The 20,587-nt window shown below is 43.0% G+C and overlaps 1 protein-coding gene across 1 annotated transcript in view; it reads right to left on the bottom strand.

The window, feature by feature from the left end:
• The window catches only part of GNB5 (G protein subunit beta 5), a 95,386-nt gene that overhangs the window by 5,847 nt on the left and 68,952 nt on the right, over positions 1-20,587 (bottom strand). Inside the window, exon 9 of the mRNA XM_069765983.1 lies at positions 1,959-2,007. Within this exon, the coding sequence (XP_069622084.1) occupies positions 1,959-2,007 (49 nt within the window). The remainder of the gene's footprint in view (positions 1-1,958; positions 2,008-20,587) is intronic.

Below are 20,587 nucleotides of genomic sequence, written 5' to 3'. Positions count from 1 at the left end.
TGTTATCTAAATATTTTAATACTGGTAAAATGACTTATAAAGAAAATTATTTGACTATGGGCAATCACTAAGCAGTACATACCCCTAAACAATCATCTCTTACGTTACGTTAATGCACCCTATGGTAAGACTAGGTGGCGTCCAATAAGGATTTCTCTACAATTACCATAAAAGTTTCCTAAAGACCTACATAACAGATGTGTTTAAGTGTACGAGTAAATATAAGAGGTCACAATGCTGTGGGAACTAGGTTGAGGGCCTCATTAGTTGTCATCAATGTTTCGGAAAAGAGCTAAATATAGTTTATAACAACTGGACAGAAATAAACTGTTTAAGAACTAAAGTTTTGTTCATTGAGGATATTTTGAACTTAGAAAAAAATTACTTTGATGTCTAACTGTATTTTCAAACCAAATGCAAAAGGCCCAATAATCTAGCATGGCAGATTATAATATATTATATTCCATTATAGAATAATTTAGTAATCCTATGCACACACATGCAAACGGACAGCTTTGCACTACTTTCTAAGGAAACCAATTAATTTATAATTAAAGTGGCATTTCCTATCTCCAAGATCCTATCCCAATATGTCGCAGTTATAATAATAATGATATTAACAAATCCTTCAAATTAGAAATGTAATATAGTTTTTCTGATTCACAATGTTGCTTACCCCATGTACAGGGCACATTGCAGTAGCTTAGGAATGGTCACAGCCACTAACATCTACCAAAGTAACTACCGTGTTTTTTGGACTATAAAACAGACTATAAGACCCTTCGGACCATAAGACACACCTAGGTTTTAGAGGAGGACATCTTCCATTTTACCACACAAAGTACTGGAAAAAAATCCAAATGCAGTGAAATTTAAAAAGATTTTTGACACAGTTTTTTAGGTTTTGTTTTTACGACGTTTATTGAGTAGTAAAAATGACCCCAAATCAAGATTCTCTGCGTTAATACGATTATTGTATAATTATTTTAGTGGCGAAAAAAATTTGGAAATTTGTAAAAAAAATTATTTTTTGTTTGTGTCACCATTTTTCGAGCCTTTTAACGTTTTCATTTTTCAATAGAGCTGTGTGACAGTTTTTTGTTTTTTTGTGGGGCACACACACTATTTACAGTAGTCCTGTGTGGAAGGTATCAAAGACTGTCATACATTTTTGTTCACAAACCCTTTGGTGTTTTTATGATTTGAAGTTGCCTTTTAATGTTACAACTTTCATATTTTTTATGTTGTGTGCTGGACCACAGAAATGCTTAGCCACAAGATGATGGGTCTGGCAATGAGACCTCATTCTTCCTCTCAGTCTCTGTGCTGTTTCTCCCACATAATGACCCCCAATAGGACAAATAGTGCACAGAATTAAACACCCCACATTAGAAGAGAAACATGTGAATGTCCTGGAAGTCTTATAGTTCTGATGTGCATTGAGGATCTGAATGCTGTGTGTGGTCATTACATGAGTGCAGGTTTTGCAACTTTTCACATTGGAAGGATAGGTTGATCTTGGTGTGTCAGAGGTCATATAACTTCTGAGCACAATATCTCTTAAACTTAGAAGTTGTCTGTAGCACAGCAAGGGAGGGTCCTTGAATATAATTTTTGTATATATTGTACATTACAGAGTTTATTTTAGAGCAATCGTCAGATCAGAAATAAGTCAGATTTCATGTTCAGTTTGGCTTGCAATGTCCAGAGGAGATTTTTGGACAGACTTGAGCAGCTGACATGAAGACCTGTTCTGGAGAAGTATGGTACATAAAGACCTAAAAAGCCTGAAGAAATGCACTGTACACATAAACTTGCATAAATATTTGTATGAGCTTGAACACTTGCTGAGCTTGCCAATAAAATTAGTGAATACATAAGTAATGTGAGAAAAAGCACAAGTAGCTTCCGCACGTGGCATGGAGCTACTCAACATGCTACACTGTCACCACAATTACCGTAGCATCATCTGAGCCAGAGGCAAACGCGTCTCCACTGGGGTAATACCTAGAGAAAAGAAAAGTACCTTTGAGCGATCGTAAAAGTAGAGGTAATATTTTAGTGTACAGCATTAATATGAAGTGCACGTAAAAGCCTGGGCACCCCTGGTCAAAATTACCGTACTGTTATTGTGAACAGTTAAGCAAGATGAAGATGAAATGATGTTAAAGGGGCCAAAGTTAAATATGGAACATTTCCTTTGTATTATATATATATATATATATATATATATATATATATATATATATATATATATATATATATATATATATATATATACCACTCAAAAAAATAAAGGGAACACTTAAACAGAATATAACTCCAAGTAAATCAAACTTCTGTTAAATCAAACTGTCCCCTTAGGAAGCAACACTGTTTGACAATCAATTTCACATGATGTTGTGCAAATGGAATAGACCACAGGTGGAAATTATTGGCAATTATCAAGACACACTCAATAAAGGAGTGGTTCTGCAGGTGGGGACCACAGACCACATCTCAGTACCAATGCTTTCTGGCTGATGTTTTCGTCACTTTTGAATGTTGGTTGTGCTTTCACACTCATGGTAGCATGAGACGGACTCTACAACCCACACAAGTAGCTGAGGTAGTGCAGTGAATCCAGGATGGCACATCAATGTGAGCTGTGGCAAGAAGATTTACTGTGTCTGTCAGCGTAGTGTCCAGAGGCTGGAGGCACAACCAGGAGACAGGCCAGTAAACCAGGAAATGTGGAGGGGGCCAAAGGAGGGCAACAACCCAGCAGCAGAACCGCTACCTCAGCCTTTGTGAAAGGAGAAACAAGAGGAGCACTGCCAGAGCCCTGCAAAATGACCTCCAGCAGGCCAAAAATGTGCATGTGTCTGCACAAATGGTTAAAAAACGACTCCATGAGGATGGTCTGAATGCCCGACGTCCACAGATGGGGGTTGTGCTCACAGCCCAACGCTGTGCATGATGCTTGGCATTTGCCACAGAACACCAGGATTGGCAAATTTGCCACTGGCGCCCTGTGCTCTGCACAGATGAAAGCTGGTTCATGACTGCCTGACTGCCATTAGGTACCGAGATGAGAGCACAGCAGCCTTGCAGCGCTGGGGTCCTGGGTTCGAATCCCACCCAAGACAACATCTGCAAAGAGTTTGTATGTTCTCTCCGTGTTTGCGTGGGTTTCCTCCGGGCACTCCGGTTTCCTCCCACATTCCAAAGACATACTAATAGGGATTCTAGATTGTGAGCCCCATCGGGGACAGTGATGATAATGTGTGCAAAAACTGTAAAGCGCTGCGGAATATGTTAGCGCTATATAAAAATAAAGATTATTATTATTATTATCCTCAGACCCCATGGGAGACCATATGCTGGTGCGTTTGGCCCTGGGTTCCTCCTAATGCAGGACAATGCCAGACTTCATGTGGCTGGAGTGTGTCAGCAGTTCCTGCAAGATGAAGGCATGAAGCTATGGACTGGCCCGCCCGTTCCCCAGGCCTAAATCCGATTGAACACATCTGGGACATCATGTCTTGCAACATCCACCAACGTCACATTGCACCACAGACTGTCCAGGAGTTCTTTAGTCCAGGTCTGGGAGGAGATCCCTCAGGAGACCATTCACCGCCTCATCAGGAGCATGCCCAGGCTTGTAGGGATATCATACAGGCACATGGAGGCCATACACACTACTGAGCATCATTTCCTTGTGTTGAGGCATTTCCACTGAAGTTGGATCAGCCTGTAACTTCATTTTCCACTTTGATTTTGAGCATCATTCCAACTCCAAACCTCTGTGGGATATTAGTTGTGACTTACGCTGATCATTTTTAGGTTTTATGAATAAAGATTTACAACTGGAATATTTCATTCAGTGATATGTAGGATGTGGGATTATAGTGTTCTCTTAATTTTTTTGAGCAGTGTATATATACACATATATACATTTTTCATCTTTTACATTTTAAGAATTACACAAAGGAAAATAGGCCAATGCAAAAGTTTGGGCATCCTGCATGGTTAATACCTAGTAACACCCTCGTTTGAAAGTATCACAGCTTGTAAACACTTTTAGTAGCCAGAAATGAGTTTTTCAATTCTTGTTTGAGGGATTTTCATCTATTCTCCCTTGGAAAATTCTTCCAATTCTGTGAGATTCCTGGGTTCTCTTGCATGCACTGTTACTTTGAGGTCTAGCCACAGATTTTCAATGATGTTCAGAGATCTGTGAGGGCGATTGTAAAACTTTCAGCTTTTGAGGTAGGTTTGACATGTGTTTAGGATGATTATCCATTTGTAGAAGCCATCCTCTTTTCAACATCAGCATTTTTACAGATGGTGTTATGTTTGCATCAAGAATTTGTTGAATTTTAATTTCATCCATTTTCCCCTCTACCCGTGAAATGTTCCCCATGTCATTGCCTGCAACACAACCCTAAAGCATGATTGATCCACCCCATGCTTAATGGTTGGAGAGATGTTCTTTTCCTGAAATTTTGTGCCTTTTTTTCTCCACAAAAACTTTTGATCATTGTGGCCAAAGAGTTCTATTTTAACCTCATCAATGTACAAGTCTTGTCTTTAAAATGCATGAGCCTTGTTTAGATGTTCTTCTGCATACTCATACTTCTGATGTTGAGGATGCAGAAGAGGTTTTCTTCTTAGGGCTCTTCCATGAATGCCATATTTGTGCAGGTGTCTCTGAACAATAAAACAATGTACCACAAGTACACAGTCTGCTAAATCTTTCTGATGGTCTTTTGCAGTCAAGCGGGGGTTCTGATTTGCCTCTCTAGCAATTCCATGAGTAGCTCACTGAAATTTTGCTCAGTCTTCCAGACCATATCTTAACCTCTACTGTTCCTGTTAACTGCCATTTCTAAATTTCATTTCAAACTGAGGAAAGGGCAACTTGAAAACGCTTTGCTATCTTCTTATAGCCTTCTCCTGCTTTGTGGTCCTCCACCATTTTAATTTTCTTAGTGCAAGGCAGCTGCTTAGAAGAACTCATGACTGCTTTTTTTGGCACAAGGTTAGAGTAGGCTGTGAAATTTGAATTACCTGGCATTTCCTAACGATGATAGTGAATAAGCCATAACCCTAACAGTATAATTAAGGTCTGAAAGTTTAGTCAACCTCATCTGAACACACACATCTCCAAGGGTGCACAAGCTTTTGCATTGGTCCATTTTCCTTCAGGTAATTTTTAAAATATAAAAAATGAAGAAAAAATAAATATATATATACTGCTCAAAAAAATAAAGGGAACACTAAAATCCCACATCCTAGATATAACTGAATGAAATATTCCAGTTGTAAATCTTTATTCATTACATAGTGGAATGTGTTGAGAACAATAAAACCTAAGACCTGGACTAAAGGATTCGCCAACTCCTGGACAGTCTGTGGCGCAACGTGACATTGGTGGATGGTGCTAGACATGATGTCCCAGATGTGTTCAATCGGATTCAGGTCTGGGGAACGGGCAGGCCAGTCCACAGCTTCAATGCCTTCATCTTGCAGGAACTGCTGACACACTCCAGCCACATAAGGTCTGGCATTGTCCTGACTCCAGCATTAGGAGGAACCCAGGGCCAACCACACCAGCATATAGTCTCATAAGGGGTCTGAGGATCTCATCTTGGTACCTAATGGCAGTCAGGGTACCTCTGGCAAGCACATGGAGGGCTGTGCGGCCCTCCAAAGAAATGCTACCCAACACCATTGCACGCAGCAGATCGCTCTCCACAGCGTCTCCAGACTCTGTCACATTTGCTCAGTGTGAACCTGCTTTCATCTGTGAAGAACACAGGGCGTCAGTGGCAAATTTGCCAATCTTGGTATTCTGTGGCAAATGCCAAGCGTCCTGCACGGTGTTGGGCTGTGAGCACAACCCCCATCTGTGGACGTCGGACACTCAAGACTATCCTCATGGAGTCAGTTTCTAACCATTTGTGCAGTCACATGCACATTTTTGGCCTGCTGGAGGTCATTTTGCAGGGCTCTGGCAGTGCTCCTCTTGATCCTCCTTGCACAAAGGCTGAGGTAGCAGTCCTGCTGCTGGGTTGTTGCCCTCCTATGGCCCCCTCCACGTCTCCTGGTGTACTGGTCTGTCTCCTGATAGTGCCTCCAGCCTCAGGACACTACACTGACAGACACAGTAAACCTTATTGCCATAGCTCACATTGATGTGCCATCCTGGATGAGCTGCACTACCTGAGCCACTTGTGTGGGTTGTAGAGTCCGTGTCATGCTACCACAAGTGTGAAAGCACAACCAACATTCAAAAGTGACCAAAACATCAGCCAGAAAGCATTGGTACTGAGATGTGGTCTGTGGGCCCCACCTGCAGAACCACTCCTTTATTGAGTGTGTCTTGATAATTGTCACTAATTTCCATCTGATGTCTATTTCATTTGCACAACAACATGTGAAATTGATTGTCAAACAGTGTTGCTTCCAAAGTGGACAGTTTGATTTCACAGACGTTTGATTTACTTGGAGTTATATTCTGTTGTTTAAGTGTTCCCTTTATTTTTTTTGAGCAGTGTATATATACAGCTCTGGCAAAATTTAAGAGACCACTACAAAATGTTCCGTTTGTCTGATTGTTCTCTTCATAGGTATATTTTTTAGTAAAATGTAAATTCTTCTTTTATTCTATAAACTTCTGACAACATGTCTCCGCATTTCCAAACCGAGAAAAATGGTCAAAATTAAAAAAATTAGTGCTTTAAGACCTCAAATAATGCAAAGTAAACAAGTTCATAATTATTTAGAAACAACAATACTAATGTTTTAACTCCGGAAGAGTTCAGAAATCAATATTTTGTGGAATAATCATGATTTTTAAGCACAACTTTCATGTGTCTTGTCATGGTTGCCACCAGTCTTTCACACTACTTCTGGCGCAAAATTTTAAGCAGTTCTTTGCTTCATGGCTTGTGACTATCCATCATCCTCTTGATAACATTCCAGAGGTTTTCAATGGGGTTCAGGTCTGGAGATTGGGCGCCCATGGCAGGGTTTTGATGTGGTGGTCTCTTAATTTTTGCAGGAGCTATATATATAAAATGTAAAAGATGAAAATATATATTTTTTGCCTAAAATACAAAGAAAACGTATCACCTTTAACGTTAGTTCTTTTAGAGATTATTTCCTCTTCAACTTGCTTAACTGGTCAAAATAACATTAATTTTGATCAGGAGTTGCCAAACTTTTACTTGCCACTGTAAGGCCGGCGTCACACACAGCGTAAAACAATACGGTCCGTATATTACGGCCGTAATACGCTGAAAAGTCCCCAAAATAGTGGTCCGTAGCTCCTCCGTAGGCAGGGTGTGTCAGCGTTTTTTGCGCATGGCATCCTCCGTATGTAATCCGTATGGCATCCGTACTGCGTGTTTTTCTCGCAGGCTTGCAAAACCAACATACCGCTATAGAAGGGATCCATGTGTCACCAAAAAAAAAAATATATATATATATATACTGTGTATATATATATATATATATATATATATATATATATATATATATATATATCAGTAGACACATATATATATATATATATATATATATATATATATATTAATATTTCTTCCAGCGCGAGATAGCTTAAAGCCGGTAATTCAATTACCGGCTTTTGCTATCTCCTTCCTAAACCCGACATGATTTGAGACATGGTTTACATACAGTAAACCATGTCATATCCCCCTTTTTTTTGCATATTCCACACTACTAATGTTAGTAGTGTGTGTATGCAAAATTTGGCCATTCTATCTACTAAATTAAAGGGTTAAATGGTGGAAAAAATTGGCGTGGGCTCCCGCGCAATTTTCTCCGCCAGAGTAGTAAAGCCAGTGACTGAGGGCAGATATTAATAGCCTGGAGAGGGTCCACGGTTATTGGCCCCCCCTGGCTAAAAACACCTGCCCCCAGCCACCCCAGAAAAGGCACATCTGGAAGATGCGCCTATTCTGGCACTTGGCCACTCTCTTCCCATTCCCGTGTAGCGGTGGGATTTGGGGTAATGAAGGGTTAATGCCACCTTGCTATTGTAAGGTGACATTAAGCCAAATTAATAATGGAGAGGTGTCAATTATGACACCTATCCATTATTAATCCAATACTAGTAAAGGGTGAAAAAAAAAAACACAAACACATTATTAAAAATTATTTTAATGAAATAAAAACAAAGCTTGTTGTAATATTTTATTCAACGCCCAATCCAATCACTGAAGACCCTCGTTCTGTAACAAAAAAAACATAATAAACCAACAATATCCTTACCTTCCGCAGATCTGTAAAGTCCAACGATGTAAATCCATCTGAAGGGGTTAAAATATTTTGCAGCCACGAGCTTTGCTAATGCAACGTTGTTTGTGGCTGCAAAACCCCGGGGAATGAAGGTAAAGTAGGTCAATGACCTATATTTACCTTCATTTGCGGTGAGGCGCCCTCTGCTGGTTGTTCCTAGATCGTGGGAACTTTCCTAGAAAGCTCCCAGGCTCGACTTCATAAGAAGCGCCCTCTGCTGGTTGTCCTCATATGAACTCGAGCCTGGGAGCTTTCTAGGAAAGTTCCCACGATCTAGGAACAACCAGCAGAGGGCACCTCACCGCAAATGAAGGTAAATATAGGTCATTGACCTACTTTACCTTCATTCTCCGGGGTTTTGCAGCAAGGAGCATCGCTGCATTAGCAGAACTCCTTGCTGCAAAATATTTTAACCCCTTCAGATGGATTTACATCATTGGACATTACAGATCTTCGGAAGGCAAAGATATTGTTGTTGTTTTTTTGTTACAGAACGAGGGTCTTCAGTGACTGGATTGGGCGTTGAATAAAATATTACAACAACCTTTGTGTTCATTTCATTAAAATAATTTTTAATAATGTGTTTGTGTTTTTTTAACCCTTTACTAGTTTTGGATTAATAATGGATAGGTGTCATAATTGACGCCTCTCCATTATTAATTTGCTTAATTTCACCTTACAATAGCAAGGTGGCATTAACCCTTCATTACCCCAAATCCCACCGTTACACGGGAATGGGAAGAGAGTGGCCAAGTGCCAGAATAGGCGCATCTTCCAGATGTGCCTTTTCTGGGGTGGCTGGGGGCAGATGTTTTTAGCCAGGGGGGGGCCAATAACCATGGACCCTCTCCAGGCTATTAATATCTGCCCTCAGTCACTGGCTTTACTACTCTGGCGGAGAAAATTGTGTGGGAGCCCACGCCAATTTTTTCCGCCATTTAACCCTTTAATTTAGTAGATAGAACGGCCAAATTTTGCATATACACACTACTAACATTAGTAGTGTGGAATATGCAAAAAAAATGGTGATATGAGATGGTTTCCTGTATGTAAACCATGTCTCATATCATGTCGGGTTTAGGAAGGAGATAGCAAAAGCCGGTAATTGAATTACCGGCTTTAAAGCTATCTAGCGCTGTATGAAGTAATAATATATATATATATACATATATGTGTCTCACTGACATATATATATATATATATATATATATATATATATACCTATTCTATGTGTAGACATTTATTCTAACTATTCTAATGTAAGCTGTCAGTGTGATTTTAATGTACACCGCAATGAATTACCGGCTTTTCTCTCTAACACCGCTGCGTATTTCTCGCAAGTCACACTGCTGCTCCGTGTGTAATCCGTATTTTTGGGGCTTCCATAGACTTTCATTGGCGATTTTTTTGCGCAAAACGGTGACAAACGCAGCATTTTGCGATTTTCTACGGCCGTAGAAAGCCGTATAATACTGATCAGTAAAATACGGCAGATAGGAGCAGGGGCATAGAGAATAATTGTGCCGTTTGTTTTGCGAGTTTTACGGACGTATTTTCTGCGCTCTTACGTCCGTAAAACTCGCAAGTGTGACGCCGGCCTAACTCTGATACTAGCACTTGGATCATTATTTAGATTGCATGAAAGCATTTGGAATAGAATGAATAACCATATAATGTGCATGCAAAAATAGCTGAGCACTAATGGTTGAAGAACAGTCTAAATACAGGAATATAAGGTTATAGTCACACATGACAGATTTTTGTAGAAATATCTCTGACTGTAACTCACTTCAATTAATAGAGCTGGTTCAGTGAAAAAAGGAATGGAACATCGATGGAAATCTGAAAGTCACACAACAGCTGCAACAAGGATGACCATTACAAGGAATTCTACCTAATCTGAGAGAAGCAGCATAATATAGGGGCAGAGACCCTGATTCCAGCAATGAGTCACTTACTGGGCTGCTTGGTGTAGTTTTTATAAAACATTGTTTTATCAGCACGAGATTATTATAAGAGGAGTAGTAAATCTGTAGCTCCCAACTGTCCTGGATTGTGCGAGACTGCCCTGCTTCCAGGGCTCAATCCCGCGTCTCGTCATGTCAGGGCTTTTTTCCCAGTTTCTATACTCACCCCCCTTCTCTCCGATGTCTTCATCACTCTGTAGCCCCTCTTCCTCAGGAGTCGGAACGACATCTCTCTGCTCAGTGCTTAAACTAAATTATATATTCACTGCTTCTCCCTCCTGTGTTCAGGTCTCCTTGAACTCACATCTCCTTAAGCTGCAGCTTTTCCACTGAGCCACAGCTTATAATGATGTAGATGGAAGAATTTGGTTATCTTGACCTCTATTGCAGGAAATTATCCCAGAAGCAGATTATACATGTCCATAGAGATACATTATATACATAAAAATGTATTTCTATGGTCTGTGTATACTGAAGTGAAGCAAAAGACTTTTTTTGTTCCTATAAAAGTTGTAGAAATAATAAGCAGAAATTACAAAAATGTCATTTTTTTTCCTGTGAGTCTCGCCAGGTCTTGAACCCACAACCTTAACATTACAGGTAGATATATAAGCTACTGAGCAACAATATCTGAGGATGTCATGGGGAGAATTCTGTGTACCTTATCTGTATTGCAGGCTCTGACTCAACAAGCAGATAATACTGATAGAAATACACTATGTGCAATGTATGTATTTGAATTCTAGAGGGGGAATAAAAGATTTTTTTCATCCTCTAAAATTACTAAAAAATAATAATGAAAAACACCTGAAAATTAAAAAAAATGTTATTTTTAATGTTTTTTTTATTTTTATAATAAACATCACAAATCACCAAATAACACGGACATATTTGGTGTCCCTGTAATCGTAACTACCCGCACAACACAGCGATCAGATTATTTACAGGGATCGGTAAATTATGTAAAACATGGCGTTATTGATATCTTTGCTCTATTATATCCATAAAAGTTTAAAAAACTGTAATGCTGAGGTCATATTCACACACAGAGTAAATGATGCGTTCTTTCTGCTGCTTTTTTTCTGCTTATTTGATGCGATATTTGGGCAGATATGAAGCAGAGCTTTTAATGTGCTTTTAATAGTACAGAAAAGCTTTAACTCTCCATTTAAAAAATGCAACAGCGTTTTTTTTTCATGTGTTTTTTCCAGAAGACGCATAAAGAGAAAAAATACACCAAAACCACAGAGTTCAGCAGTGTCTTTATACCACAAGGGGTGGAGATTTCATGGAATCACATCCACTTTGCTTGAACATTTAGATTTTTGTTACATGCTGCGCATTTTCTACTGGTTTTTTTTTAGCTCATCTCTAGTCCCCACTGTCCTGGATATGGTGGTCAGTCCTGGATTTGGGTCCACACCCTGCAGTGTCAGACGTCTGCTAAATTTCCCTCACTGCCACCGCCCCTCTGACAACTCCTCCTGCCGGGGGAGAAAGAAATCGTAAATGGATGTGGACTGGGGTGTGGCCAGGGGTTGGTCAATATTTGTCCCTGTATCTGTTCTTCAAAAGTTGGGACGTATGGTAAACCTGCCAAATAGCCCAACCATGCCACCATCACTGATTGGCAGCTTTCTGCCTATGCACAGTGTACACAGAAAGCTAAGAGAACTGGTAGATAGGGTTGAGCTAAACGGATCGGACAAATTAAAAAATCGCCGACTTTCGGCAAAGTCGGGTTTCATGAAACCAGACCCGATCCTAGTGTGGGATCGGCCATGAGGTCGGCGATCTTTGCGCCAAAGTCACGTTTCGTATGACGTTTTCAGCGCCATTTTTCAGCCAATGAAAAAGGACGCAGAATGTGGGCAGCGTGATGACATAGGTCTCGGTCCCCACCATCTTAGAGAAGGGCATGACAGTTATTGGCTTACTTTCTGCTGCATCATAGGGGCTATAAAGGGGCGTGCACGCTGACCGCCATCTTACTTCTGCCAATCGTAGCATAGGGAGAGGTTGCCGCAGCTTCATCAGAAGAAGGGATATAGTTAGGGAGGGAAGATTAAGCCCCGAAACTGCTTGTGCTGTAGCGATTTCCACTGTCCAACACCACTATTTGTTTGCAGGGACAGTGGAGGCTATATTTTTGTACATCAGCTCTGTAGCTTATTAGGCTGCCCTATAAGGATCCCTGATAGCTGCATTGCTGTTTGTACGCCGCTGTGCAAACCAACTGCTTTTTTCAAAGCACAAATCCTGTTGCTCCTTTCTGCACAGTTATCTTGTTTATTTGTCCACACTTTTGTGTGCCGCAGTCCTTTTTATTGCTGCCATACTTGTCCTGAGATCATTGTATGGAGATTGAAATTGTACTACAGCCCTTGTATTTTTTCATATATCTTCCAGCCCTGTTCTGTCACTTACATTGTGCAGTGTAATACACTGGGCCTGAGTTTTGGTGCAGTCTCACCCCAAAAAAGGGAGATTTAAATTGGCACTAAGTGGATCTTCGTCAGTTCTGTTTGTCGTATATCTTCCAGCCACTTACATTGTGTAGTGTAATACACTGGGCCCGAGTTTTGGTGCAGTCTTCCCCCCAAAAAAGGGAGATTTAAATTAGCACTAAGTGGATCTACGTCAGTTCTGCAGTTCTGTTAGTTTGTCGTATATATTCCAGCCACGTTCTGCCACTTACATTGTGTAGTGTAATACACTGGCCCTGAGTTTTGGTGCAGTCTCCCCCCAAAAAAAGGGAGATTTAAATTGGCACTAAGTGGATCTACGTTAGTTCTGCAGTTCTGTTAGTTTGTCGTATATCTTCCAGCCACGTTCTGCCACTTACATTGTGTAGTGTAATACACTGGGCCTGAGTTTTGGTGCAGTCTCCCCCCAAATAAAGGGAGATTTAAATTGGCACTAAGTGGATGTACGTCAGTTCTGTTAGTTTGTCGTATATCTTCCAGCCACGTTCTGCCACTTACATTGTGTAGTGTAATACACTGGGCCTGAGTTTTGGTTCAATCTCCCCCAAAAAAAGGGAGATTTAAATTCTCAAAACGTTTATATACCATATAACAGTTGGTATTTTGATTAGATTTTTCCAAAAATGAGAAAGTCTGGTGGAAGAGGCCGTGAGCGGTCGTTGCCAGCTGGTACTGATGGTGGTGGTGGTGGTGGAGCATCTGCTGGTAGTGGGAAAGCAAAATAGCACCAAAGGCTCGAGGTGTTGAGCCAGCGTCATCATCTGGCTACAAAAGGCCTCGAAGGCTCCCTTATCTATCTGGGAGCAGGAAAACAGCTTTTAAAGCCGGAGCAGCAGGAAAAAGTTTTGGCTTTCCTTGCTGACTCAGCCTCTAGCTCTTTCGCCTCCTCTTCAGAAAGTTTGCAATATAAAAGAAGTGAGTCGTCAGTGGATGCTCCCGGTCAGGAACAAGTCGCATCCTTGTGTCCTTCACCCAAACCAAAAGTGAAGGATGCGGCAGGCGAAACTACAGTTTACTCCATGGAGCTCTTTACACATACGTGCCTGGGTTAGAGAGGGAAATTGTTAACAGCCCATTACAAGATGAATCGGACATGGAGTGCACAGATGCACAGCCACAGCTGGATTATTATGCTGTTCCATTGACTCAGATCACTACATTGCCCTCACAGTGTACTGAGCCAGAATCTGACGCTGACGAGACTATGGTGCCCCATCACGAACGCTATAGCACCTTACACGGTGACACAGAGGAAGGTGCACATGACATTGAAGAGGAGGTGATAGATGACCCAGTTGTTGACCCAGATTGGCAGCCATTGGGGAAGAGGGTGCCACTGCCAGTAGCTCAGTAGCGGAGGAGGATGATCCGCAGCAGCCATCTATTTCGCAACAGCTGTCATCTGGCAGGCCCGTATCAGGCCAAAAACGTTTGTCAAAAACAGTTTTAGGACAGCGTGGCCATCCGGTGAAAGTAGCACAGCGTGCAATGCCTGAAAAGGTATTCCATAGTAGGAAGAGTGCAGTGTGGCAATTTTTTAACCAAGATCCGAATGATCAGTCAACAGTTATCTGTAAGAAATGCTCAAAGACCTTTAGCAGAGGGAAGAATCTTCAAAATTTAAATACAACGTGCATGCTTAGACATTTAACCAGCATGCACTTGCCAGCCTGGACTAACTACCAAACGTCCCGTACCGTTGGTGCACCTGCTTAGAATGAAGGTAGTCAGCAACGCTACATTGCTTCCCTCACTGTAAGCCCACCGGTTAGGACACCACCAGCAGCAAATGTGGAGGTATCGTCCAAGGCCAAAGCAGTCAGGGAATCACAAGGTTCTTGGTAGGAAACACTGTATGTAGGCCAACATCAAGAATACCATCACCAACCCTCTCTCAATCTGCCATGTATACCACCACCCCTGCTAGTTCCACCATATGCAGCTCTCCAGTCCAGCTCACCCTACAAGAGACTCTCGTTAGGAAAAGAAAGTACTCATCCTCTCATCCACGTACACAGGGTTTGAACGCCCACATTGCTAGACTAATCTCGTTAGAGATGATGCTCTACTGGTTGGTTGAAAGCGAAGCTTTCAAAGCCCTGGTGGCCTACGCAGTACCACGCTATGACCTACCCAGTCGACACTTCTTTGCGAGAAAAGCCATCCCAGCCCTCCACCAGCATGTCAAAGACCGCATTGTCCATGCACTGAGGCAATCAGTCAGTAGAAAGGTGCACCTCACAACAGATGCATGGACCAGTAGGCATGGCCAGGGATGTTACGTGTCCATCACGGAGCACTGGGTTAATGTGGTGGATGCAGGGTCCACAGGGGACAGCCATAGTGGGACAGTTCTGCCAAGCCCACGGTCTAGGAAACAGTTGGCTGTAGGCGTTCGCCACCCCTCCTCCTCCTCCTCCTCCTCCAGAAGCGAAAGCTCATCCACAGAGCGCACTCGCACGGCCACTCCATCCGCAGCTGCCAGTGTTGCACACGAGGTGTCCCATTATCGAACAGCTAGTGGTAAGCGTCAGCAGGCTGTTCTACAAATGAAGTGTTTGGGTGACAACAGACACACCGCGGAAGTACTGGCCGAGTACTTGCAGCAAGAAACTGAGTCATGGCTGGGCAGTGTACATCTTGAGGCAGGCAAGGTAGTCAGTGATAACGGAAGGAATTTTATGACTGTCATTGCCCTTTCAGAACTGAAACACATATCTTGCCTGGCTCACACCTTGAACCTGGTGGTGCAGTGCTTCCTGAAAAATAATCCGAAGTTACCAGCCCTGCTCCTGAAGGTGCGAAGACTTTGCTCGCACATCCGCCGGTCGCCCGTACACTCCAGCCGTATGCTGAACCATCAGCGATCGCTGAATCTTCCCCAGCACCGCCTAATAATCGACGTTGCAACAAGGTGGAACTCCACACTGCACATGCTTCAGAGTCTAAGCGAACAGAGGCGTGCTGTCATTTATTTGTGGGAGGATACACATACACGGGCAGGCAGTTGGATGGCAGACATGGAGCTGTCTGGTGTGCAGTGGTCGTAGCTACAAGACCTCTGTCAAGTCCTTCAGTGTTTTGAGGACTGCACACGGCTGGTAAGTGCAGACGACGCCATCATAAGCATGAGCATCCCACTAATGCGTCTGCTTATGCAAAGTTTGACGCACATTAAGGAGCAGGCGTCTGCAGCCGAGGAGGAGGGACGCCTTGATGACAGCCAGCCATTATCTGCTCAGGGAACTCTCCTGGACGAGGTGGCGGACGAAGAGGAGGAGGAGGAGGATGATGGGGATGAATATTTATGGAAGGAGGATGCTTCTCAGGGGGCAATACAAACTGGTGGCGTTGCAAGGTCAGGTACAGGGTTTTTGCGGGACACAAGTGATGTTGATTTGCAAGAAAGTGCTCCTCAACCCAGCACAAGCAGTGAATTGACACCTGGAACATTGGCCCACATGGCTGTGTATGCCTTGCGTATCCTAAAAAGGGACCCCCGCATTATCAAAATGATGACCGATGACGATTACTGGTTGGCCTGCCTCCTGGATCCACGATGTAAAGGAAAATTACAAAATATCATGCCACATGAGAACCTTGAGCAAATATTGGCTACCAAACAAGCAACTCTTGTAGACCGTTTGGTTCAGGCATTCCCAGCACACAGCGGCGGTGATGGTTCTCACACGAGCTGTAGGGGGCAACATGGCAGAGGTGTTAGAGGTGCACAAATCCGAAGCGGCGTTGGACAGAGGGGTTTTCTGACCAGGTTGTGGAGTGATTTCACAATGACCGCAGACACGACAGGTACTGCTGCATCGATTCAAAGTGACAGGAGACAGCATTTGTCCAGTATGGTTACAAACTATTTTTCCACCCTTATCGATGTTCTCCCTCACAGGTCATTCCCCTTTGATTACTGGGCATCTAAAATAGACAACAAAAGGGGAGAAGCCAGCGCTGCTTGTGGTCAGAACGCAATTTGAAAAGTGCAAATGCACATATTAATTTCTGACTGTATATCAAAGTGAGATATTTAGCAAACAATTGATCAATTCTTTGAGCCACTCCGCCACGTCACGGCAATCTCTTGGGGCAGTCCTGCTTTACGTTTTTTATATTCGCTGTGCCATTACGGCCTCCTTAATATGTTAGGAGAAAGACCACGTTAGTCCCGCTGTACGTTTTTTTTATGTTTTACTCACTGTGCCATTACGGCCTCCTAAATGTGTTAAAAGCGGGACCATATTGAATGCAAACCGTACCGGGCTCTGTTTTAATTAGTGCACCTGTGCCTGGGCCTGTCTCTCTCTTTAAGCCATGGTGCTGGTCAGGCATTGTGGAGGTCAGATCTGACATGTCCATGCTTGGACCTGGTTGACCGTTATTGTCGCATACCCTTTCTGGCGCCATGGGAGTGATTCGGAAAAGCTACAGGTACGGTTTGCATTCAATATGGTCCCGTTTTTAACACATTTAGGAGGCAGTAATGGCACAGTGAGTAAAACATGAAAAAACTTACAGCGGGACTAATGTGGTCTTTCTCCCAGCATATTAAGGAGGCCGTAATGGCACAGCGAATATAAAAATCGTAGAGCAGGACTGCCCCAAGAGATTGCCGTGACGTGGCGGGGTGGCTCAAAGAATTGATCAATTGTTTGCTAAATATCTCATTTTGATATACAGTCAGAATTTAATATGCGCATTTGCGCTTTTCAAATTGCGTTCTGACCACAGGCAGCGCTGGCTTCTCTCTTTTTGTTTTGTATTGGTTTGTGGCTGACCACCACTGTTGCCGTGCGGCTTGGGTCATTTACGTCATTCTTTCTGTTTTCATTGTGATTGATCTAGGCTGCTGTACACACTTACAGCAGCCCTGCCCTGCCCGGGCTCTGTTTTAATTAGTGCACCTGTGCCTGGGCCTGTCTCTCTCTTTAAGCCATGGTGCTGGTCAGGCATTGTGGAGGTCAGATCTGACATGTCCATGCTTGGACCTGGTTGACCGTTATTGTCGCATACCCTTTCTGGCGCCATGGGAGTGATTCGGAAAAGCTACAGGTACGGTTTGCATTCAATATGGTCCCGTTTTTAACACATTTAGGAGGCAGTAATGGCACAGTGAGTAAAACATGAAAAAACTTACAGCGGGACTAATGTGGTCTTTCTCCCAGCATATTAAGGAGGCCGTAATGGCACAGCGAATATAAAAATCGTAGAGCAGGACTGCCCCAAGAGATTGCCGTGACGTGGCGGGGTGGCTCAAAGAATTGATCAATTGTTTGCTAAATATCTCATTTTGATATACAGTCAGAATTTAATATGCGCATTTGCGCTTTTCAAATTGCGTTCTGACCACAGGCAGCGCTGGCTTCTCTCTTTTTGTTTTGTATTGGTTTGTGGCTGACCACCACTGTTGCCGTGCGGCTTGGGTCATTTACGTCATTCTTTCTGTTTTCATTGTGATTGATCTAGGCTGCTGTACACACTTACAGCAGCCCTGCCCTGCCCGGGCTCTGTTTTAATTAGTGCACCTGTGCCTGGGCCTGTCTCTCTCTTTAAGCCATGGTGCTGGTCAGGCATTGTGGAGGTCAGATCTGACATGTCCATGCTTGGACCTGGTCGACCGTTATTGTCGCATACCCTTTCTGGCGCCATGGGAGTGATTCGGAAAAGCTACAGGTACGGTTTGCATTCAACATGGTCCCGCTTTTAACACATTTAGGAGGCCGTAATGGCACAGTGAGTAAAACATAAAAAAACTTACAGCGGGACTAATGTGGTCTTTCTCCCAGCATATTAAGGAGGCCGTAATGGCAAAGCGAATATAAAAATCGTAGAGCAGGACTGCCCCAAGAGATTGCCGTGACGTGGCGGAGTGGCTCAAAGAATTGATCAATTGTCTGCTAAATATCTCATTTTGATATACAGTCAGAATTTAATATGCGCATTTGCACTTTTCAAATTGCGTTCTGACCACAGGCAGCGCTGGCTTCTCTCTTTTTGATCTAAAATAGACACCTGGCCTGAATTGGCAGAATATGCATTACAGGAGCTCGCTTGCCTAGCTGCTAGTGTGCTATCAGAAAGAGTCTTCAGTGCTGCTGGTTCAATACTGACCAAAAAAAGGACACATCTGGCTACCCGAAATGTTGATGATCTAACCTTCATTAAAATGAACCAATCATGGATTTCAAATTATTTTGCCCCACCTTCCCCTGCTGACACGTAGCTTGCCTGAAAAATGTCTTGCTTTTGGCCTCCTCTTACTGGCTGCTCCACTTCCTCCATTTGTAGCTGCTGAATGTCCACCATAGGCCATTTTTATACCTCCCTAAATTGGCTGACTCCCCCCACAGGGCCGTGGTCACCACCTGGCGCAAGCACCCGTGCGAGTGCCGTTTGCCTGGACAGGTGGGTGTGCCCACTCTTGGGCGACGGCACTGGCACAGGGTCCTTCATAGTACAATGAAGTGTATCTGACGGTGGTGGTGCACAACCAACGTCAGACACACAGTAGTAATATGAGGGGCCCTGTGGCAGTACCGCCGCCCACGAGAGAGTGTTCCCCCCCAGCTCGAACAGTGCTCTACCACTTGCAAAACTTACCTCTCCCTGCTCCACCACTGTGTAGTCTGTGCTGTTAAATCCTTCAATGGCACTGCCAATACAAATTTGTTGAAATGATAGATGATAGTAAAAATATACAGGGGCCCTGGCCTCCATTTAGACCAGTTAATACTTTGCACCAAGTACCACGGTCTGCTACTCAGCAGAGGAGCCCACCCCTGTACCTAGCTATGCCACCTGTTTATTTATGAACAATTTTTTGGCATTTAGCGCACTTTATTATTTTGGCCTACTAACTGTGTCAGCCACTCATTACAGTTGTCCACCACTGAATAAAGCAATGCCGCCAGTTTAGTCCTGTTACCAATTTTGAACTGCATTTAGCCATTTAGCCTACTTTTTAATTTTGGGCCTACTTAGTCTCTCTGCGCCACTCATTACAGTTGTCCTCCTCCACTGAAGAAAGCAATGCCGCCTTTGTACTCCTGTTACCAATTTTGAACTGCATTTAGCCTACTTATTTATTTGGGCCTAGTAACCGTGTCAGCCACTCCTTACAGTTGTCCTCAACTGAACAAAGCAATGCCGCCTGTGTACTCCTGTTACCAATTTTGAACTGCATGTAGCCTACTTTTTTATTTTAGGCCTACTAAGCCTGTCTGCGCCACTCATTACAGTTGTCCTCCTCCACTGAACAAAGCAATGCCGCCTGTGTACTCCTGTTACCAATTTAGAACTGCATTTAGCCTACTTTTTTATTTTGGGCCTACTAAGTCTGTCTGCACCACTCAATACAGTTGACCTCCACTGAACAAAGCAATGCCGCCTGTGTACTCCTGTTACCAATTTTGAACTGCATTTAGCCTACTTACTTATTTGGGCCTAGTAACTGTGTCAGACACTCCTTACAGTTGTCCTCCACTGAACAAAGCAATGCTGCCTGTGTACTCCTGTTACCAATTTTGAACTGCATTTAGCCTACTTACTTATTTGGGCCTAGTAGCTGTGTCAGCCACTCCTTACAGTTGTCCTCCACTGAACAAAGCTATGCCGCCTGTGTACTCCTGTTACCAATTTTGAACTGCATTTAGCCTATTTTTTTATTTTAGGCCTACTAAGTCTGTCTGTGCCACTCATTACAGTTGTCCTCCCCCACTGAACAAAGCAATGCCGCCTGTGTACTCCTGTTACCAATTTTGAACTGCATTTAGCCTACTTTTTTATTTTAGGCCTACTAAGTCTGTCTGTGCCACTCCT

The sequence above is a fragment of the Ranitomeya imitator genome, chromosome 4, assembly GCF_032444005.1.
Source record: "Ranitomeya imitator isolate aRanImi1 chromosome 4, aRanImi1.pri, whole genome shotgun sequence".
In the NCBI taxonomy this organism is placed as follows: domain Eukaryota; kingdom Metazoa; phylum Chordata; class Amphibia; order Anura; family Dendrobatidae; genus Ranitomeya; species Ranitomeya imitator.
The sequence above is the reverse complement of the archived record's forward strand: the minus strand, read 5'-3'. Positions and strand labels throughout refer to the sequence as shown.